The sequence below is a fragment of the Ylistrum balloti genome, unplaced genomic scaffold, assembly GCF_031769215.1.
Source record: "Ylistrum balloti isolate Yb309-2 unplaced genomic scaffold, AGI_CSIRO_Ybal_v1 Utg370728, whole genome shotgun sequence".
Classification (NCBI taxonomy): domain Eukaryota; kingdom Metazoa; phylum Mollusca; class Bivalvia; order Pectinida; family Pectinidae; genus Ylistrum; species Ylistrum balloti.
Window position 1 is genome coordinate 712,974 of NW_026782431.1, and position 24,820 is coordinate 737,793.

Below are 24,820 nucleotides of genomic sequence, written 5' to 3' on the forward strand. Positions count from 1 at the left end.
AAAATGAAATGATCTATATTAATGAAATACATATCAATGTAAACAACCGATGAAAATCAGAAATATTCTCTCGCCAACATTTACATAAAACAGAGTTATCTCCCCTCAATAATAGTTGGTGTAAAATATACTATTTTTATCTGTAAAACGAGCATCACCATTGCTGACAATGAAAACATCATGTTTATCAATCATATTTATATAACTTTAGAAGTTACATCAAAATTCACTTCCAAATTCATCCACCAATCACAATCCTCTTTGATGTCACATGGTCACTTTTATGGCATATAAAACGGATTTACGAATGAAGCAAGGGAAATCATTGTAGACACTTCATCGTCCATCCTCCACTTTGTCTTGTCGACTCGGCCTAAAAAAGAAACATTTAATAGCGGTGTAAGCCCGACTACAATATGGGAGATCATTCAAGGTTCTGTCCACTTTGTCCTCACTATCTGGAGTGACACTTCTCCGGATTTCTTCGGATCCAAGTTGAAATGCCAACCAGTCTAAAGCCTCAGTCAATCCGTCCCCTCTTAAGGCACTTACGTGGAAAAGATCTGAAAATAGTATGTTACAATAGAAACATTTCTGGTCTTCATGTTATGGTCACTACAAATCATGATGGAGGTCATTTTTCAATGTCTTGAACTTGGGACCTGAAGATCTAGCTTACTAGTTTCCAGGTTTACAGCTATTATCATGGGGCATGACAAAGTCCCTACTTACTCACCGATGTAACATTAGGTCATTATAACATTCAAATATCTCCACTAGTACTCATTTCTGGATTTGGAGTATGTAACCCAGGTAAAATACTTTGTAATCTCTGGAAATTTGAGGGCCAGTTATTTCTGGATTTGGAATATGCACCCTAGGTAATATACTATCTGTAAAATAATGCTCAACTAGTTCAAATTTTCACAGGTTTACCAAAAAATCAATAGCTTACTAATTTTATTCCCTCCTCTAAAAAGAACAAAGATATGATCCTGCCAAAAATTGTTTTGTCTTTCACAATAGTTGACTACATCTCACCATCACCAAGTAAACCCTGCCATAATTTTGGATTTTCTTAATAAACTGTTTTTAAAATTTTTTAAATGAAATAAATGGGCTGTTAAACAGTCTGTAAAGATTTGACAAATATTTTTAATATTTTAGAACAAAGGATAAGTTTTCAATCGACCTACTCCAGGCATGTTTGAGCTGTCGTAGTCCGAGACGATCTTGAATTTCCTCGGACGTCATGTGTGGCTCAATGTCGCACTTGTTGGCCAGGAAGAGAAAACATGCACTGGAAAGTTCCTCTGCCTGAAGTGCTGGTTTGATGACGTCATGGTTCAGTTCATCCAGTCGTTCCTTGTCATGACTGTCAATCACTATGACGACGGCCTCCGTTCCCTTGTAGTAATGGCGGAACAGTGGCCTCTGTAAAGTTGATTTTCAACTATTGTAAATGATGTTATTTTTGATGGCTCAAATTTTAGGAGTTTTACCGAAACCATGATTTTTAAACCTAATTTCCTAAATATTGTTCATGATTTAATACAACATAGAACACCATAAAAATAAAAATCTTTGCAAACCTTTTGAAAATGGTAGTAAAACAGAATTAGAAAGTACAGGCTCCCTTAGTTTTCTTGGCTAGGGAGAATTTCCTTAGTCAAGTGGTACTCCAGCTAGACAGTGAGAGGTCATTAGTTTGAGCCCTAGTGAGGGGCTCATCATTTTTCTTGTAAACTTTGATTAGGAGGAAATAATGTAGCAGTAGAACATACAGCTACTTTACTTGTCTTGTCAAGAGGAACATTTCTCTTTAAATAGATACACGATACATCTGTTATTTCTGTGTGTATCACATAGCAAAGAATCTTGTCCCAGACAGGTCCATACAAGATCACTCTAAACTGATGATCTGATACAAAACGACAGGTGTTAACATTCAAAGTGTTTGAGTCTGTTGCCATGTTCGTACCAAACAGTACCATCATCACAACTACTGCAGTGATTCTGCATCAAATGGGAATGAGAAACAAGAGGAAACAAAGGGGAATAACTCACCATTTTGTCTCGACTGCCTATATCCCAGGCAGTGAAGTTTATATCTTTGTATTGAATGCTTTCAACATTGAATCCTGGAATAGACAAAACAATTCAATCAAAACTATTGTTACCTATCATAAATTGTATTTCACTAGCTAAAACATACTCCAAACATTGCATTGACACATGTTTCACTTATTTACTTGTGATTCTAATTCGAGTTGTCTCCCTTGGAATCCTTTTGATAACAACTGAAACTATTACTACAGTAAAGAGACTAAATGGTTAGATTTTCATTTCTTAACTGATAAAAAGCATTATAACAGTTAAATATCTGTTACAAATTGTGTACTTTCTGTTAATTATGATATTTCAAAGTTTGCAGAACCATTTTATTATCAACTCAAAAAAAAATTGAGATAAAATAGGAGCACTCCAACACTAATTCATATCATTATCGTTCAGAGAGTGTAAATGTCTTTGTGCATGCAATTTAGATTAAGATAAATTTAAATTAATTTATTTTGCTCTGTCGCAAGAGAAACAAGAAACAAGAGGTCATTTTACAAAGTAAGAAGTAAAACATGGCTTACACGTTAAGTTTTGGCTAATTACATAATTATACACAGTAAGAAGTGATATCAAAATGGCGGGTTATAGTGAGGGTTCAAAAGGTCACGTGATGAACTAGACTATCGTGATCTAAAGAGCGATGAATGGTAGACACAATAGTGAGTATCAACTAGCGTTAGTTTAAAGCTGATAATCTTTATGAATTTCTCTCAGAGAGCTTTTTAATTTTGTGAAATTTAATAAAATTTTATTTTAAGTATAACAACGCTCGTCAAAAATCAGAGGCAGGGTAAAAAATAATGAAATCTAACCAGTAGGTCCCTTTAAGGATATATGCTGCATTTCACAATATTACAATGTTTTGTTTGGATTGTCTCCCTTACACAATTTACCATTACTTCGTTTGAAGGGTGCCATGATGGTTCATTCAGTTTAATGTTAGATTTTGTATAGCTTGACTGAAGATCTGTTCCCTTATCAGAGTGGATTGTGTTTTTTCAGGATGCTGAGAAACGGAACTGTTCTGTGCTGTTGTGGTTGCATTCAAGGTTAAGACACATTGCCCAGTATCTATGGAGGGCATATATGTACGTAAATCGTGAATGCTCTTCTGTAAACTGTTCAGTGAAATAGCCACCAGCAATCCCAAGGAGACCGACCCCATGTCAAAATGACCCCGACTACTGAACAGGTCCCAGTTTCCCAGCAGATATACAAATTGTTATGGTATCTCTCTGTAAGTGTCAACATGCCTTTCAGACAACTCATTGTACCATAATACACACGTCTTAAACTATAGTTGAACTATGAATGAAGATATATTGCACGGTAAGATACATCCCTCAGTGTAAATTTCAACTATATGTAAGATCAGTCAAATAATATAAAATGCCCAAAGGGCCTGTATTGTACACCTGATTTAGCTTAATCCAACCTATAGGAAATGGATTTTAAAGACTTTTTCCCCTTGGGGACCTGTCCTTAGCAATTTTTGACAAATCATTGTCATTTCTACAACAGAAGGATTTAAAATAAAAAATCTATATTTCCCCTTTTGGACCCCACCCCTCTCTCCCAAGAGGGCTGAGACCCATCATTATACAAAACTGATTCCCCTTCACCAAAGAATGCTCATAATAATTAAATCAAATTGGGACAGAGTCCAGACATTCCAGCAGAAGAAGGGTTTTAAAGGATTGGCTCTATTTACCCTATTGGGCCCTCTTCCCTCTACCTCTATTTACCCTATTGGGCCCTCTTTCCTCCCTCTCAACAAGTATGAGACCCAACATTTATACACATTGATTACCCTTCATCTGAACATGCTTCATCCCCATTTGGAGCAAAATCCAGGCATTCCTAAAGAAGGAGAAATATTGGGCTTTGCCCCTCCCATCCAGGGGGCTAAGACCCACCATTTATATCAGATTGATTTCTTTCCCTCCAAGCATGCTTCAGACCAAATTTGGACAAAATCCAACAATACTTATAGAAAAGTAAGGACATTAATGAACTTGATAGTTTCCACTTTTGGGCCCCTTAGGCCCTCTTGAGCCAAGAACTGTCTTTATACAAACTTGGTTTGCCATTCCCAAAAGATGCTTCTGACCAAATTTGGTCAAAATCTGTTCAGTCACTCATAAGAAGTATAATTCTTAGTAAAATGTTTATGGATGTCAGACAACAGAAGCTGGACAGACAACACTCACCATACCATGGCTAATAAGCTTACGGGGTCTTCAGACCAGGTGAGCTAATAAATAGATTACCTGCAAATGCTTTAACTGATTTGTCCCTCAAACAATTTCCTGTTTTCTTATTTCGCGTGTTGTCGAAAACATATCGCATTCACCATTAAATATATCTTTAGAAATACACAAAATTTTTCGCTCAAGCATTTTGTTCAACAAAGTGTTTTAAATAGCTTCTACAATATTAACTTAAAATACAGGATGTTTGAAATCAGTATTGACCTTAGGTGTTATTTTCTGAGATAAGATACCCTGCCAGATATAGTATGTATGTGATAGTACTGTGGAATGGAGAAATGTTTCTGTTAACCTGCAAACCTGACGTTGTTCCAATTTACATTATTTCAGAGTGATTTAGATGAGGAGCTAAGATGGAATTCATACAAGTTCACAATAATTTGAATTTATCAAGTATTTCACTCAAGTTCCCCGAGACATTTGACATGAAATATTGTCCCAATTTTAATTACTGTGAAACCATTAATTTTCGCAGGGTTTATTTTCACTGAACTTATGTGTCCACAAACTGTTATAACTAGTATTAGTAAAACTTATTGAGCAATAATTATCCACAAAAACAAACGTCAAGGAAATGTGGAAAAGTGACCCACGAGAATTTATCATTCTACAGCAAATATACAGGTACAAAAACCTTTAAATCAGTAAAGCTAGCCATCTTTGTTTTTCTGTCAATGGAAATATACCTCCAGAGACTATTACTAGTGTACAAACTGTATCATAATGTATCTCACAGACATAAATGTTGGTGATAACACTTTCAACAATCTGATTACAGAGCAGATGTTTTCCTCAAGTACGGGGACTATGATACAAGAAAAGTAAGATTTTGATCAAATTGCACTTTTGATACAAGGACAAAATTTTTAAAACAGGTAATGACTCAACTTAACACAATCCTGAGAATGTTTGTGTCTACCTATATCTTCAAGGATTCTGTCTGGAGTCTTACATTTGCCTCCCTTCTGTTTTTCAGTGAGGTAGTCAGGGCTACAGCAAGGACATTCTGACTACCTCACCAGGGTCCCCCTTCTCTTGTTCAGTGACGGAGCCAGTGCTACAGCAAGAACATTCTGACTACCTTACCAGGGCCTCCCTTCTGTTGTTCAGTGAGGGAGCCAACGGTTACTGAAAGGACATTCTGACTACCTTACCAGGGCCTCCCTTCTGTTGTTCAGGGAGATAGCCAGGGCTACAGCAAGGACATTCTGGCTTTCTCACTGATCCTGGCTGTTCACAGGGCAATGAGTTCAACAACTAAACAAACTTAGTGACTTCTCTTATGATAATGCAGTGAAACTTTTGAGGCAGATGAACTTTTGCCCTTTTGCCGATAAAGCCAAAATAAGAGATGGACAACTGCCTGATGTTAAAACCGTGATAATGTTCTTATGCATTATAGGGCAAACTCATCATTGAGTGTCAGAATTCAGTTTTACATGAAGATGATTAAAAATCTAGGCAGATGTTTGTGAACATGATACTATCAAGAATTTAATCTTCATGGGGGATTTATTTTTATTAATCCAAGAATTCATGGTCCACTGAATGTTAAAATTAGTATCAGATGATATATAGAGCTTTATTAATCAACAGAATCATGTGTCCACAAAATAGGGCGTTTCTGAAAAACCACGAAAATTTAGCCCCACAAAAATATAGGATTTTACAGTACAAACCTCTGGTATTATTTATAATGTTATCTATATTTCTTACCTATAGTAGGTATGACAAGGTTAAATTCCCCAAGTTTGAGTCGGTACAGCAGTGTTGTCTTCCCCACGGAATCCAAACCTGAAATTATAACACAAAATACTTTAAACACCAAAAAAAAACAAAATTCTGAAAAGAAAATGATTTTGTTTAACTCTGTCCTCCTAATGTGACCTTGATTCATCCATAGCTGCAACACAAATTAATGGTCATTGAAAAACATATCTTAAATTTCCTGGAGTTTTGACCTTGACCTTGACATAAAATTCAACTTTAAGATGTAGCCTGGATCACAGTTGAACTTGAAGTCTTGACCTAGACCTTGACTTAAAATTCAACTTTAAGATATAGCCTGGATCTCACTTGAACTTGAAGTTTTGACCTTGACCTAGCATGATTTAACATTTAACTTTTAATATTTAAATTTTATGAAATATCTTTCATGTTTATCTGAAGATGGTGGTCTAAAATTCAGGTTTCTCTACTTATACCAAACAAGACAAGTGATTACATTTATCAATTATTGTATCAAGATTTATCTCATTATCACAATAAGAGGCACAAGGGGCCTTAACTGTCACCTGAGGAATATATGTCAATAATCTGGGGATTTTAAAAATGTAACAACACTTGTGCAGGACCGTGTGTAAAACATCTGTACCAAGTTTGAACATGATCCACCCAGTGGTTCTTGAGAGGAAGTCCAAACAGAGGCCAGGGTGGCCATCATGGATTTTGAATCGCCCCAAAAAGTTAAAACACTTGCCAGGACCTTGTGTAGAACATTCATATCATCAAGTTTCCCCTTTTTCCCCCTCCTGGGGCCCCTATTTGGGCCATGCCCTTTTTCTTCGCAAACTTGAAGCGGCTTCCCATGGGGATGCTTTCTGCCAAGTTTGGTCAAAATCCATCCACTGGTTCTTGAGAAGAAGTCGTTTAAAGAAGGTTTTTACATATGGCCCCTTTTACACCACTTATGGGCCCCAAAGGGGACATAATCACTTTTTTCAACATAATTTCATATGTCCTTCACTAAGGGATGCTTTCTACCAAATTTTGTTGAAATCGGTCTCAGTTGAATTTTTGACCCTTTTGAGCGCCCCCTAGTGGGGCCGTTTTTAACCCGAATTTTTTTCATTCGCAAACTTTGTAGACCTTGCCATAAGGATCCTAAATATCAAATATGAACTTAATCTGATTGTTGGTTCATGAGAAGAAGATTTTAAAGATTTACCTAATTTTACCCCCTTATTCCCCCTCCTGGGGCCCCTATTAGAGCCAGGCCCTTTTTCTTTGCAAACTTGAAGCGGCTTCCCATGGGGATGCTTTGTGCCAAATTTGGTCAAAATCCATTCAGTGGTTCTTGAGAAGAAGTCTAATATGTGAAAAGTTAACGACACACGACGGACGACGACAGACAAATCATGATGGCAATAGGTACCATGAGCCTTTGACTCAGGTGACCTAAAAGAACTCTCAATACACCCAAACATCTGAATATTTATTCAAATATTTCATTTTATTTATGTCCTCTTGTACAATAATTCTTAGTAACTTTAAATGATGATATGTTCATAATGTTTCTTCTATATTTATGCCAACCCCAATGGGCTTCCGACACATACATGTTCACCCAATATGGCCTCTGAAACATGTTAACAATGTTCCCCAAACAGATGTTAACTTAATTGGGCCCATTACATATGTTAAACCCCATTGGACCCCTTACAAAGGTTAACCCAACTGAGTTCCTGATATATGTTAAACCCATTGGGCCCCTGACACATTTTAATCTCCTTGGGTCCCTCACACTTGTTAACATATTTGGCCCTTGCACGTGATAACCCCAATGGGCCCATGACATATATAAACCCCATTGGGCCCCTGGTACAATCCCATTGGGCTCTTGACACATGTTAACCCTATTGGGCCCCGACACTTAATTTGAGTAACAACTGTAAATTGTGACTATGGCAGTAAATAGCTGCACATTTCTCTCCTCTCTGAAAAATTTGGTAACCAAATGTAGCTAATTGAAACAACAGTGAAGGATCTGAGAATCTGCAATCACTGTTCTTTGATAAAAAAATTAAAATGCAATTATATTTTTACACTGACAACTCTTTGATTGGAAAGCAGCCAAGTTATGGATAAATTGAAATATTTCAATTGTAAATTTTTACTTCGTTTTCAAATCATGAGAAAATGAAATTGTTTATAGGAGTTGAAACCTTAAAAGTGAATCTAACATTGTTTTTTTTTCAAATGAAGAAGCAGAAATTTGCAGAGGTATTATTGTATATTGATAGAAATTAAGGAGATACAAGAGACAAGATGGTTCACCACTGTGACATACCTCTAGCTGAGTCATTAAAAGTGACTAGATGGTTCACCACTGTGACAAACCTCTAGCTGAGTCAGTAACAAGTGACTAGATGGTTCACCACTGTGACATACATCTAGCTGAGTCAGTGACAAGTGACTATATGGTTCACCACTGTGACATACCTCTAGCTGAGTCAGTTACAAGTGACTAGATGGTTCACCACTGTGACATACCTCTAGCTGAGTCAGTAACAAGTGACTAGATGGTTCACCACTGTGACATACCTTTAGCTGAGTCAGTAACAAGTAACTAGATGGTTCACCACAGTGACATACCTCTAGCTGTGTCAGTAACAAGTGACTAGATGGTTCACCACTGTGACATAAATCTAGCTGAGTCAGTTACAAGTGACTAGATGGTTCACCACTGTGACATACCTCTAGCTGAGTCAGTTACAAGTGACTAGATGGTTCACCACTGTGACATACCTCTAGCTGAGTCAGTAACAAGTGACTAGATGGTTCACCACTGTGACATACCTTTAGCTGAGTCAGTAACAAGTGACTAGATGGTTCACCACAGTGACATATCTCTAGCTGTGTCAGTAACAAGTGACTTGATGGTTCACCACTGTGACATACCTCTAGCTGAGTCAGTAACAAGCGACTAGATAGTTCACCACTGTGACATACCTCTAGCTTAGCCAGTAACAAGTGACTAGATGGTTCACCACTGTGACATACCTCTAGCTGAGTCATTAAAAAGTGGCTAGATGGTTCACCACTGTGACATACCTCTAGCTGAGTCAGTGACAAGTGACTAGATGGTTCACCACTGTGACATACCTCTAGCTGAGTCAGTGACAAGTGACTAGATGGTTCACCACTGTGACATACCTCTAGCTGAGTCAGTTACAAGTGACTAGATGGTTCACCACTGTGACATACCTCTAGCTGAGTCAGTTACAAGTGACTAGATGGTTCACCACTGTGACATACCTCTAGCTGAGTCAGTAACAAGTGACTAGATGGTTCACCAGTGCTAATAAGTATTTGAAGAGAAGAAAGACGTTGAGATTCTTTTATAACAGCTTATCAAGACACCTTCACCAGGAGGTTATGATAGTTATATTATGATGAATGTCTCTCCCAAACATTAGCATGTGTCTGGTAATAAACATGGGTGTTAATTACAGGCGTAGATTTCCACCACAGACAGCTGAGAGAGACACCGATGCTGGATCTGGCTGCCAATCTGTTGTGAATCTCACAATCTAAACACCCTACAGAATTAACATATAAAAATGTACATAGCTTTCTTTATCATACCAACTAAAGATGATTCATTAAATATACACTTTACACACCTATCTGACAATCATGGACTTATCTCTGTAAACATTTAGACAGGTTTATGTTATTTAGGAGGGAAGATGGGTTATTTATTTATTCAGTGTTGCAAACAAATTTTGAGAGAAAACCAGACCATTTGTCAAAATTCCACATATCGGAATATTTTTGCCATATTTTCATGACTTCTTTGAAGACCTAAACTAAAATATTCAGGAGACTGGCAATATCAGAAAGCTTGTTGAGACGTTTGAGATTTCACTTCACAATGGCTATATAGTGAGGAATAGAGCTTCCTTTCATTGATTTGACATCAAAGGAATAATTTCAGATCTTGTAAATATGAATATATTTTTAATGCAGATTACCACTACTGAAAAAAACATGAATTCTTATTTCAAAACTGGATGATATGACATTACCATTTTTTTCATACCTCAAATTTTCTTCTTTTAATCAAAAGTTGAAGAGATTTATTTATTTTTATATCTATTTTTCGTAGGCTTATTAATTCATCCTAAAGCAGAATCCTTGGAAAAAGACAAGCTTAACAGTATACAAAAGTATGAAAAACACTCGGCTGTTAATTAGCTTGTAAGCTAATGAGTCTCTTTTTGTCCCAACTGAGTTAGTGGCAAAGCTTAAACTGCTTTGTATCATAATAAATACACTTTCATCCTCACTGTCTCTGAATTCCTTTCTTAATAACTTAATTTAAACAATCTTCACTGATGATAAGTATATTAAGAGTTTTGTTTCACAACGTACATGTATTTATCAAAATGAACACTGCACTTGCTATAACTAAATAACTGGGACTTGAATACCTCGGATCTACAATGGCTGATGTCTTTACCAACTTGTACAGTTTTCTGACAAGCTGTTTTCCTTGTCCGACGTTTCGCTAATACGCATAACAGATCATATCGTGTGCATTAGCTGTTTACTAAGATGAACAAAACATTTACAGTTTGGTAATGCCAGAGCACTGTGGAATATATCACCTTGAGTAATAACTCAAATTATTGAAGCAAACACAATATACAGACATTTTGTGTGTATCATATATGTTGAAACTCCATTAAGTTAACAATCACAAGAGCCCCTGAATTATATTCAGGTCTGTACCAGATCTGATTTATTTATCAATTGTGAAAATCAGACTGGATCACAGTATCTTATCTCCAACTTTACCTTAAATCTCCCTAACTTATCTCTAACTTAACCTTCAATCTCACGAACATAATTCTAACTTAACCTTCAATCTCCCTAACTAATGGTATTTAACTTAACCTTAAATCTCCCTAACATATCTCTAACTTAACCTTAAATCTCCCTAACATATCTCTAACTTAACCTTAAATCTCCCTAACTTATCTCTAACTTAACCTTAAATATCCCTAACTTATCTCTAACTTAACCTTCAATCTCCCTAACTTATCTCTAACTTAACCTTCAATCTCCCTATCATATCACTAACTTAACCTTAAATCTCCCTAACATATCTCTAACTTAACCTTAAATCTCCCTAACATATCTCTAACTTAACCTTCAATCTCCCTAACATATCTTTAACTCAACCTTCAATCTCCCTAACATATCTTTAACTCAACCTTCAATCTCCCTAACATATCTCTAACTTAACCTTCAATCTCCCTAACATATCTATAACTTAACCTTAAATCTCCCTAACATATCTCCTTCAATCTCCCTAACTTATCTCTAACTCAACCTTCAATCTCCCTAACATATCTCTAACTTAACCTTCAATCTCCCTAACATATCTCTAACTTAACCTTAAATCTCCCTAACATATCTCTAACTTAACCTTAAATCTCCCTAACATATCTCTAACTTAACCTTAAATCTCCCTAACATATCTCTAACTTAACCTTAAATCTCCCTAACTTATCTATAATTTAACCTTAAAATCTCCCTAACTTATCTCTAACTTAACCTTAAATCTTCCTAACTTATGGTATTTAACTTAACCTTAAAATCTCCCTAACGTACAGTATCTCTAACTTAACCTTAAATCTCCCTAACTTATGGTATTTAACTTAACCTTTTAAATCTCCCTAACGTACAGTATCTCTAACTTAACCTTAAATCCCCCTAACTTACAGTATCTCTAACTTTAAATCTCATTAACTTGAAACATTACTTAACTTTAAAGCTGGGTAACTTGATATTTTACTTAACTTTAAATCTTGCTAACTTCATATGTTACTCAAACTTACTAATGCTCTGTATAGCTTTACCTTGACCTCTAAATGAAATAAACGTTTAATGATGTATAAATAGTACTTGTCTCCCATCCTACTAGCACTAGCAATTCTTTTATTCACATTTTTCCTTGCATTTTATGCAGGAGAGTCTCAATAATAGACAATATTAGTAATTGTTCATGTCAGGTCTCATCAAATCCTGTCCATCTCTTCTAGAGAAGTAGACTTTTGAATAAAATGCTAATGAGATGAATGACAAATGACAGATATTGTACAATGTGCTGTGAGTGTTGAGTAATCCACATTTAACTCTCCCTCAAGTAGATAATCAAAAAGTTAAACAAATTCTTATTTTTTTATCCTGAAAGGTCTAAGCATGTTACATACATGAAATAAATGATAACACACTTCACCGCATTTAAAGAAAATCTGATAACACACTCAACATAGTTTATAAATCACAAGATATTTTGGGTAAAAAAAAACCCTGTGAAATTCATTGCATGAGGAAGTGTATTTTATAAACAATATATTACACATCTATGTCCCGTAGTTTCCCAGTGGTGATATGTGTTTCATTAACGTTGGCTGGTTGCTAGGCAACATCCCTTAGGAAAAAAAAATGGCAGATTTTCTGTTCTAACTGCAGGAAACACAATATACAATGGTAGAACATGTTGCTAATTTTTAACATCAAATAAAATTCTTTCTGACTGCATATTTATGTATATATATATAGAGAGAGACAGAAAGAGAGAGGAAAGGCAGGAGAAAATTTGAATTCAATCTCATAACTGTATATTCAAACTAATGGTTCACAGGTTCACAGAAAGTAATTCAGGATTGTCTATAAATAAGAAATGCTTACAAAGACCCCCTGGAGGAATCTTCCAGCACCCACCATTACGTCCATATCATTAAATCACAGAACACTGTTCATTTGTCTTTGTTTTCCTCAGGCCTCATTTCTAATACTGTTAATTTTATTGTAATTTAAAAAGGAACTACCAAGACATTGACCCTTGACCTTTAAACAATAGGAAGTTTAGGTCTTACACTATAAAAAAAACCTCAAATTTTGGTCATTTACAACTAAACTATGAAAAAAATGAGGTATTTATTTTATTAAGGATATAGCATGACAAAAGGTGTTACATTATACCCAGCTTAATCAATATCCTGGATGTAAGCCTGTGATGGACCAGGGTCACTACAGTCTACCCAGCTGTATCAATATCCTGGATGTAAGTCTGTGATGGACCAGGGTCACTACAGTCTACCCAGCTGTATCAATATCCTGGATGTAAGTCTGTGATAGACTGAGTCACTACAATCTACCCAGCTTAATCAATATCCTGGATGTAAGCCTGTGATGGACCAGGGTCACTACAGTCTACCCAGCTGTATCAATATCCTGGATGTAAGTCTGTGTTAAACCGAGTCACTACAATCTACCCAGCTGTGTCAATATCCTGGATGTAAGTCTGCGATGGATCTGGGTCACTACAATCTACCCTGCTTAATCAATATCCTGGATGTAAGTCTGTAATAGACTGGGTCACTACAATCTACCCAGCTGTATCAATATCCTGGATGTAAGTCTGTGATAGACCGGGTCACTACAATCTACCCAGCTGTATCAATATCCTGGATGTAAGTCTGTGATAGACCGAGTCACTACAATCTACCCAGCTGTATCAATATCCTGGATATGAGTCTGTGATGGACCTGGGTCACTACAATCTACCCTGCTTAATCAATATCCTGGATGTAAGTCTGTGATAGACCGGGTCACTACAGTCTACCCAGCTGTATCAATATCCTGGATGTAAGTCTGTGATAGACCGGGTCACTACAGTCTACCCAGCTGTATCAATATCCTGGATGTAAGTCTGTAATAGACCGGGTCACTACAGTCTACCCAGCTGTATCAATATCCTGGATGTAAGTCTGTAATAGACCAGGTCACTACAATCTATCCGGCTGTATCAATATCCTGGATGTAAGTCTGTGATCGACTAGTGTCACTACAATCTACCCAGTTGTATCAATATCCTGGATGTAGGTCTGTGATCGACTAGTGTCACTACAATCTACCCAGTTGTATCAATATCCTGGATGTAGGTCTGTGATCGACTAGTGTCACTACAGTCTACCCAGCTGTATCAATATCCTGGATGTAAGTCTGTGATCGACTAGTGTCACTACAATCTACCCAGCTGTATCAATATCCTGGATGTAAGTTTGTGATCGACTAGTGTCACTACAGTCTACCCAGCTGTATCAATATCCTGGATGTAAGTCTGTGATGGACTAGTGTCACTACAATCTACCCAGTTGTATCAATATCCTGGATGTAGGTCTGTGATCGACTAGTGTCACTACAGTCTACACAGCTGTATCAATATCCTGGATGTAAGTCTGTGATGGACTAGGGTCACTACAATCTACCCAGCTGTATCAATATCCTGGATGTAAGTCTGTGATCGACTAGTGTCACTACAATCTACCCAGCTGTATCAATATCCTGGATGTAAGTCTGTGATAGACCGAGTCACTACAATCTACCCAGCTGTATCAATATCCTGGATGTAAGTCTGTGATAGACCGAGTCACTACAGTCTACCCAGCTGTATCAATATCCTGGATGTAAGTCTGTGATAGACTAGGGTCACTACAATCTACCCAGCTGTATCAATATCCTGGATGTAAGTCTGATAGCCCACGGTCATAACATAGTGAATAATTTCTATTAGAAATAATTACATTTATTCCTACAAGTGAACTTACTTTTATGACCTTTTAGTTTCAAAATCACACAATTCCAGCCTTAAGAGCTTTATTAGTTTCCATCAATAAAAATATTTGATTGTCAGGAATAAAATGGCGGAAGAGTTTTCTAAGTTTGCACGTTATTGATTTTTACGGATTCAAGGATTTCATGCTTCAACACATGAAATGTTTCCCAAATTACATTTCAATTTGCCTAAGTGCAATTAGTTGAATTACGTTTTGTAGTTGATGATTAATGCCCCATTCAAAGCTGATAATACAGTCATCCCTGCACTTTAGTGCTTACTAGATGATCTGGCTAAAACACACAGGATCCCAGGTACGAATCTTGATGTGACAATTTATATCTTCCATTTTAGTGATGTTTAGAAGAGTCATTTCTGATTTTGTGTTCCACTTTGGAACTCCAGTCTTAGGTTTTAGGAATTTTGCATTCAACTAACAAAGAATTGTTGTACGTTTTCAATGAAGTGATATGAATTTGTTCTTGCAATGAACCAAAACTACATCTACATACCATGAAGTGAGACGTCCATGTACTCACTGCAACAGGAATAATACGAATACATACCATGGAGTGAGACGTCCATGTACTCACTGAAGTAGGAAAAATATGACTACATACCATGGAGTGAGACGTCCTTGTACTCACTGAAGTAGGAAAAATATGACTACATACCATGGAGTGAGACGTCCATGTACTCACTGAAGTAGGAAAAATATGACTACATACCATGGAGTGAGACGTCCATGTACTCACCAAAACAGGAATATTGCAACTACATACCTGAAGTAAAATGTGGAAAACCATGGAATTTGACATCCATATACCCGCCAAATTAGGAATAATACGACTACATATCATGGAGTGGGACGTCCATGTACTCACTAAAATATGGAAATACGACTACATACCATGGAGTGTGACGTCCATGTACTCACTAAAATATGGAAATACGACTACATACCATGGAGTGTGACGTCCATGTACTCACTAAAATATGGAAATACGACTACATACCATGGAGTGTGATGTCCATGTACTCACTAAAATATGGAAATACGACTACATAACATGGAATTTGACATCCATATACCCGCCAAAATAGATATAATATGACTACATACCATGGAGTGGGACGTCCATGTACTCATAAAATATGGAAATACGACTACATACCATGGAGTGTGATGTCCATGTACTCACTAAAATATGGAAATACGACTACATACCATGGAGTGAGACGTCCATGTACTCACTAAAACAGGAATAATACGACTACATACCATGGAGTGAGATGTCCATGTACTCACTAAAACAGGAATAATACGACTACATACCATGGAGTGATAGCTAGAACAATCTACATGAGATGATCAGTTCACCTTAATCAATATCTTGCAGTTCCTACAAAGAACAAAGTCTGTGGTTCAATAATTATGAGCCTAAAAATATACGCTGTTGTTACCATATCAGGATTAAATGCTATTTGTATAAAATCTTTTTTTTTCCCACTACAGTACAGCGAAACAGTGTAGTTAACAATGACACGCAAGGTTCTTTACCTCGAATCAAGAGTACCGTAATATCTGTAAATGTTTTCTCCAGAACGTGGACACGGACATATCTTTGGTCCTGTTGTTGTTTAACCAGAAAATCCATTGATATTGGTGCTCATTAAGTATAATTCATTCTACTGAAGGTTAATTGGTGTATTTGGGGTCAAGGTCAAGGGGATTATTGGTGATTCTGCTGACCTGCTGTTGATAGATTCGGGTGGGCTTATTACTAGACATGGCATTTTAAGTAGGGACTAAGTATAGATAATTATCCTATACCCTGTTCGGTTAGATAACACAAATGTAACACATTCACCATTAAACTATATATCTTGGTGACGGGGGTTTGATTCCTACCACTGCAAAACCCCTCAAGCGCTATCAAAAAGTGATTGCAAAATTGACATCACTTATTTACCAAACATTGTGAAGTAAACAAGCCCTCACAAATGATGATACAAATCCATTCATGGTTTGGTTTATGTCTGTAAAGAAAAAGGGCCATGTGGATGAAGTTTGATCGGAACTCCTTGTGGAATTAAACCAGCAGATTGCTAACAACGATATCTGTGGCATTACATTTGCTATCCCTTATTCCCTCCCCAGTATTTGTCGCATTCAGATTTAAAGGGCTACAATAAAGAGTAACTCTTTCAGTATTATCTGATTATCTCCCCTGTCACATAGGGTTGAAACTCTCAACTTGTACAGTATCATAACCAAATAAAAAGCACATTAGCAGAAAATTTTAGATATATATATATACTGGGAGGATAACATTCTGTATATTGATGGGAACTAGCAAACAGAGTAAACAAACCATTTCTTAATCGAGTGAGAGAAGGATACAACACATTATTTACAGGAAATAAAACCTAATCATTTACAGAAAAGGGTTCTTAGATAGGATTCTGAGCAACTGCTTCTCTCATACATATTCATTATCTAATCGCAGTGAAAACAGACAAATGTTCTGTTTATGTAGTAATACATTATTCTGTTACATCAGGAAAAATATTACATAGAATGGAACAATTTCGTTGCCATGGTTATACTAGTTAAGGAAAAAAAAACTGAGAGCCCCATAGAGTTTTCAATAAGCACCTAGTTCAATTTGGTCAATATTGTTTTATTCAAACTATTTATGATTTATTTCTTTTTACACCACTGGATTGCTCCTCTGCCTAAAGTGGGGTCAAACTCACCATTTATACAAAATTTAATCCCCTTCCATCAAATATTGCTTCAGGAAAAAAATGGGCCCCACTCCTCAGGCTCTTGGAGGCCCAAGACCTTTCATTTACACAAAATTGGATCCCCATTCCCCAAGGCTGCTTCTGACCAAATTTGGTCAAAATCTGTTTAGTCATTCATGATGAGAAGTGATTTTTAGGTAAAAAGCTAATAACAGGAACAAGGGAATGGCATGAAGGGCATGGTTTTTCACACCAAGTGAGCTAAAAAATAAAGCTTTCTGCTGATTAAAAGTCCTGTAGATATGCTGATGTTACATTAACCTAGTTAAAAAAAAAGCATAAATAATTTCCTGGTTTTAAATTCTTTTTATTTTCATTTTACTTCCTCATCAGAGTTAGCAATCTGATCTTCTACATCCTGGAGGAAACAGCTATTTATTGTAAGGATGATAAATACACTTGACAGTTTAATATATGTAATACGTCAGCATGACAGTGCTATAACAATTCTCATCTTATTAAATCCTTAGGTATTATCAAGGTTATTGCATCATCCCATAGTCCAAAGGGGGAGATACAAAATTTCTAGGTCAGTGTAACAAGAGGAATTATCGCAGGACAAGGTGCTAATGTACATAAAGAAAAACATTTGTAGGCAATTTTAATTAACAGCACTATATAAGGACAGGCTTATAACCATGTAGAGTTACATGTATTGTCTGAGATAGTGATATGGATGTGAAATTATTACCAGCCAAGGGCTTATTGTCTGAGATAGTGATATGGATGGGAAATTATCACCAGCCACAGGCTTATTGTCTGAGATAGTGGTATGGATGGGAAATTATTACCGGCAACAGGCTTATTGTCTGAGATAGTAGTATGGATGGGAAATTATTACCACTCATGGGCTTATTGTCTGAGATAGTGATATGGATGGGAAATTATTACCGGCAACAGGCTTATTGTCTGAGATAGTAGTATGGATGGGAAATTATTACCAGCCATGGGCTTATTGTCTGAGAGAGTGATATGGATGGGAAATTATTACCAGCCAAGGGCTTATTGTCTGAGATAGTGACATGGATGGGAAACTATTACTAGTCACAGGCTTATTGTCTGAGATAGTGATATGGATGGGAAAATATCACCAGCCAAGGGCTTATTGTCTGAGATAGTGATATGGATGGCAAATTATCACCAGCCAAGGGCGTATTGTGTGAGACAGTGATATGGATGGGAAATTATTACCAGCCGTGGGCTTATTGTCTGAGATAGTGATATGGATGGGAAATTATCACCAGCCATGGGCTTATTGTCTGAGATAGTAGTATGGATGGGAAATTATTACCAGCCACAGGCTTATTGTCTGAGATAGTGGTGATGGGAAAATATCACCAGCCAAGGGCTTATGGTCTGAGATAGTGATATGGATGGGAAATTATTACCAGCCAAGGACTTATTGTCTGAGATAGTGATATGGATGGGAAATTATCACCAGCCAAGAGCTTATTGTCTGAGATAGTGGTATGGATGGGAAATTATTACCAGCCAAGGGCTTATTGTCTGAGATAGTGATATGGATGGGAAATTATCACCAGCCAAGGGTGTATTGTCTGAGATAGTGATATGGATGGGAAATTATTACCAGCCAAAGGCTTATTGTCTGAGATAGTGACATGGATGGGAAATTATTACTAGTCACAGGCTTATTGTGTGAGATAGTGATATGGATGGGAAATTATTACCAGCCAAAGGCTTATTGTCTGAGATAGTGATATGGATGGGAAATTATCACCAGCCATGGGCTTATTATCTGAATTAGATTTCTAAATGTGTTAACTATCATCCTATTGGTTTCTGTTAAAAACCTTCATTATCCGTCATCTGATGCGAAAGGTCATTTCAAACGACTTGCTGGTCAAAGTTCATATTAATATCAGAACTTTCAAAGTATGGTATGACATTAAAAAGAAAAAAAGGACAAATGCCATTTTGTTACACTCGGTCCACTTCTCTTATCAAAGAATCAGTAAAATATCAAACGTTGCTCAGGATTTTAACACTTGGGTAGGTTACAGAGAAACAAACAATAAGTTTGAAGTGAGTGATTCAACGGCTGTATACTTGCTCTATATAACAATGCCTACATGTACATCTGGTATCTTATATCCACTCAGCCTGAAATTTCCCAGCATATTACCAAACATCAAAAATCATGACCGTGACGATATAATTTAAACCATGATCAAAGTAGACAATACATAATTTGGTACAGTGTACTGGGAATGTGTTTTACACTCAGCTTCTCTTTAACAGGAAACATGAAAGTGAGAAACTCTGTTGTAATTATAGTCTCATATCACTTTAACTTGATCAGCCACAACACAGGGGAAAGATTTAGATTGGCAAAGTGTTTGTATCATTTCGTTGTTATTCTGTTTTTCTCTGTTGAGGTCAATGTTCGTTTCACAGCAGCCTGTGACTCCATAAATTGGGAAAATATAGTGAGACTTTATGAAAATAAGGAGAATATCTTTAGATTTTGCTCCATTTTGGGATTATTACAAACATTCAAATATTTTTAGCTGTACAACAGAATCTAAAAAATAATGAAGGAAAGACCAATAGAGATAAGGAAATATATACCATGGCAGTGGGTAATGGGAGGGGAGGGGAGGAGGGGTGTGGTTAGCATGATGTATCCTACCAAGAATTGATTGAAAATCCTCTTACATTGATTCCATAACCTGTGAGAAATAATCAAGAAGAAAGAAAGAAAAAAAGATAGGGAAAGGAAATGAAGGGAAAAAGAAAGAAAGAAAGCAAGACAGAAAGAAAGAAAGAAAGGGAAAGGAAAGGAAGGAGAAAAAAGATTGAAAGAAAGAAAAAAGAAAGAAAGAAACTGAAACCCCAGAAAAAAAGATATTTTAGGCGATAACCATCAAGATGGACAGGCAGGCAGGCAGGCAGGCAGGCAGGCAGGCAGACAGACAGACAGACAGGTAGACAGAATGATGTGATTGTTATCAATATGTAGAGTACTTAAGCCTTCCAATGTGTCAGATTAATCAACGAAATCACTAATTACAAAGTAATGTAGTATAGATTTGTTCTGGAACTCTTTTGTACGTGAAGTACATATAAAAGTAAGATAACAAACCTCCTTAAACCAAACTGATAGATGTGTAAATAACTTCAACATAAGATTGGTCAACACTATCATGTGTTTGTAAACTAGAACTTCTTGTTTTATAAATTCTTGATAGGATTTCACACCACATTGTTCATACTGTTAATATATAACAAGACACTTCAGAAGTAGATAAAGTGAGATAAAATAAGGCACCTCCTGTGTAGTAACGATATTAATCAGATCATTAATTTTACACAAAACTGTTGTTCGAAAGGCTTATAATAATCTATAGTAGCATGAATACTTTTTACACAACTGTAACAAAAAACTTCTATATAAATCTGACAATAGGTATAAAATCTTAAATATTTTCCATGAAGACCAGAGATAAATGTAATTTTGGAAAATAACTATTATATTTCATTTGCTAATAATCATCAAAATCTTAGATAAAAACAATAAACAGCTGGTTCATCATCAAAGTTTACAAGTTACAAATTGCTATAGACTGCAACATCAACTAGGGATTTACATGTATCAGCCTGTTTGATTTAAAAGATAAAAAAGATGCTTGAAGAATTAAACAAATCTGACCCCCATGACCTTGAAAAGGGGTCAATGTCACTTGCTGAACAAACTTTTAATGTCCTTCCTATACCCTGCAAGGTGCTGCCAAAATAAAAAAACCAAAGTTGTTTTTTTTTTTTTTTTTCTCATAAGAAGTGGTTGGAAGATTCACCACAGCTATAGTAAATATGATGAACCTACTGTGGTATGTTTCAAGTATTTAACAGGTTTTGGAGAGTTACATTATAAGTCAATATTTGATGAAATTAAATGACACGTACCCCTCAATAGTGAAAATTTAGTCATTTCATTGTGTATATATCAAACCCACCAAAAACCTCAATCTAAAGTCATTTCACCGAGTTTTAATACAACCCTCCTAAAAAACCTCCAATCAGCTGACCTGCATGGGTATGTCCATATTCACCTCCTGTGGATTGCACTACATTTAGTAATAACAAGATTTAAACCAGAAACAAAACAAATCTAAAAATCATATATATTTCCCTCTGAATTTTAAGAAATTTCAATCATTTTATACGTTATTTGAAACTTTCTCTTGTGTAATGAAATATTACAAGCATACTGAACAAGAAAATGTGAATCATGTGTTAAATTATATTAGCAACAGTACTCTCCTCTGCCCTAATTACCCCAGCCCTTTCCTTCCCTATTCCCCTCCTCCCTAATTACCTCAGCCCTTTCCTTCCCTCTTGCCCTCCTCCCTAATTACCCCAGCCCTTTCCTTCCCTCTTCCCCTCCTCCCTCCTCCCCTCGCCAAAGAAATCCAACACTTTCAAATGTACAAATCACTAATTAAGATTCCCAGGGTCTAAAGCAAAATAAACAAAAACCAATGAAATTGAATAAAAAATAACAAGTCAATAAATGTTTATAAAATCAATAGATAAATGAATAAATAAATAGATAAATGAATAAATAAATAGATAAATAGAAACATATAAATAAAGGTTTTACCATACTGATATACCATATACAGAGACATATCTATGTCTCTGCTGTATACAATGCTGATAACTACCAAATATGGTGATATAAGATTGTATAAAAAAAATCAAATCTGATGAACCAACCTATCTATAAGAAATTCCAATAATGTCCCAATTTTGTAACAGAATCAGAAATGTATCACAAACTAACATGGATAGATGGCCTTGACCCTGTTTAATGGATATATAGGTATATAACACTGTACAGCTTTTATTGAGGTAAACTGGATTTGATAAGAGAATTATATTTAATCACCATCTTCATACAAATTAACAATTAATTAGAAATTGTTTTAAGTCAAATATGAATCAATACAGTAAATCGGGGTTATTTTTTCTTCCTTTTTTATCTATTTTTCATTCTTTCATTATAATTATTTTTCATTTTAATTTTTCAAATGAAACGAAGAAAATTTATTATGATTATTTTTTTACATAAAATTAAATTACCATTAAATATTCTAAGGCAATCTAATAAATTTGGGGTCTATCACTGGGTATATATATATCACATCGAAATACCTAGCTTGTCTATATACAAGCGTGAGACCAGCAACATGCCATAATGATGTACCCCTATGTAAGAAATCTGGTGCGTAAAGCATGTGTCATCTGTCTGGTATACAACACCTACATACAGCTGTATAGACTTACCCAGAAGCAGGACCCGAACTTCCTTATTTCTGAAAATCTTCGTCCATATTGCACCCATGCTCATCTATCGGTCACCTCATTGTTTTGACCAGTGTCCGAAACAACTCCGTGCAGGTGGACATCTAACTTGTACTGTAATCCACAGCAGTGTTACGATCTGGAAATCAACGCAGGCATGGATGGAGGCTAGTCATGCTACGATCTGATTGGCGTTATTACAGCGCTGGTGCTATTTTTAGATCCGTTCATATTACTCATGACTGTACTTTCGTTTCGTCGAGAAAACGTGAGATGTTCCTGAATCATTTCATTTCTTTCGCGTGATTAGTTCTGATCGGTAATTTTTAAACATAAGAGGTTTAAAAATGCCTGTTTCCTACAACTGTGTACAGCCACCCCCGCACCTACACGTACAAATGTCATTCACAAAGAATGCATGCCTTCTTTTATTTATATCAAAGACACCATTTGTGAGGAGTAAAGAGAAAATTCGGTAAAATATGAAACCTTTGGATAGTGAGGGCGGATGTAACAGAAATGACTGATAAATCAAATGTAACAATGTGCACACCACATAAATAACAAATGATGCAGTCGATGATTTTTTTAAAAAAATATTCATTTATTTATTACCTGGTGGTGAATCTGTCGTCTAAAAGTATGCAAAGTTCTTTTTTTTTAAAAAGTATACATTTTTACAAAAATTAATCGGTACAGTTGTTTCAGCTGCGTCTTAACTCTTTCCCCAAAATTGCTGACGAAATACTCGTATATTTCGAGATTTTTTTTTATTTAGGAACCGAAAAATCGTTTATGAGTGTTTTCACATGCATGTATGATTACGTCATGTGACGTCATCTACCAGCTTTGACATTTTTACTGGATATTCCTACAAATACTAATGGTTGGTCCAGGCGCCAAAACACTGACGTTTGTCGGTGAGACAACGCCAAGAATTAGGAGGAGTAAGGAGACTAGTGGCTGTAACCATCCAACCAGGGTTGTTCAGGTTAGCAGCATTCTCTTTGTAAAATTCGACAGCAAGGAAAAACGATCCCACAATGACGGTGAGAACGCGAAAAAATAACGGCGAATCAGCGCAAAGCTCACACGGACCTCTCGCCCCCTCTCCATCACTTCCTCGTGTCGTCGCCGTGGAGGAAAATATATGATTTCTTATCTGGCTGAATCAGGCCATCGTTTAATAGCTATAAGTGGATGGTATGAACGACCGGGATCTTTTATAACAAGAAACATCCTTTTTTAATGTTCACACTTCGTGATATTCAGAATGTAATTTCTCTTTAGATGAATAATTTGACTTCAGTTTATCCACAATGAAAATAATATTTATGTGCTACTTTCGCGAAGGATGTAAATTTCCGTTACGACTCATCACCTTCCTTAAAGAAAATTTCAATTTAAGATTTAGCATTACTTGCAACGGCACTGGTTTCCGTATACAGCTGTCACAGCTATCACATAAATCTGACAGTTCATTAAAAGTTCTTCAGAATAATTGCTAAAATATCAGCACCACCATACACTTACCGTCATTATACATATATGGTAAATTGATTAATTAATGGCAATCGATTTTCGCGATGACCGTATTTTGCTTAAGTCTGATTGCGCCGTTTACAGTACAAGAAGCGATTTTTTTCACTTTATTTTTTAATTGAAGTACATCCGTATTTGTGTGTTAGTAATATCGGTGGGTTTTTTCATTCCCTATCTCCCACTTTCAACTTCCACGAATTGTTTTATCCCTTCATCTAACTTCCTCGTAAGACCCTGGTTGCTGATGAAGTTAAACATATAAAAAAAGTATTGAATACCGTTTTCTCGTTCGCTGAGAGGCTGTATTCCGTTCAATGCGACGGTTTTAAGATTGACA

The 24,820-nt window shown here is 36.1% G+C and overlaps 1 protein-coding gene across 1 annotated transcript; it reads right to left on the bottom strand.

Annotated features, from left to right (window-relative positions):
• LOC132557810 (uncharacterized) lies at positions 1-23,110 on the bottom strand. Its single transcript, XM_060222339.1, has 5 exons — positions 22,924-23,110; positions 6,108-6,185; positions 2,068-2,141; positions 1,197-1,434; positions 1-563 (listed from the first exon to the last, which is right to left on the bottom strand). The coding sequence occupies exons 1-5, from the start codon at positions 22,985-22,987 to the stop codon at positions 337-339; spliced, it is 681 nt and encodes a 226-aa protein (XP_060078322.1). The 5' UTR covers positions 22,988-23,110; the 3' UTR covers positions 1-336.
• Positions 23,111-24,820: the final 1,710 nt, after the last annotated feature.

Coding starts and splice junctions, on each gene's coding strand:
- LOC132557810 (XM_060222339.1), bottom strand. CDS start 22,987: ATGAGCATGGGTGCAATATGGACGAAGATTTTCAGAAATAAGGAAGTT. Junction 2,142..6,107: donor CCTTGTCATACCTACTATAG/GTAAGAAATATA, acceptor TGTCTATTCCAG/GATTCAATGTTGAAAGCATT. Junction 1,435..2,067: donor TAGGCAGTCGAGACAAAATG/GTGAGTTATTCC, acceptor TCAACTTTACAG/AGGCCACTGTTCCGCCATTA.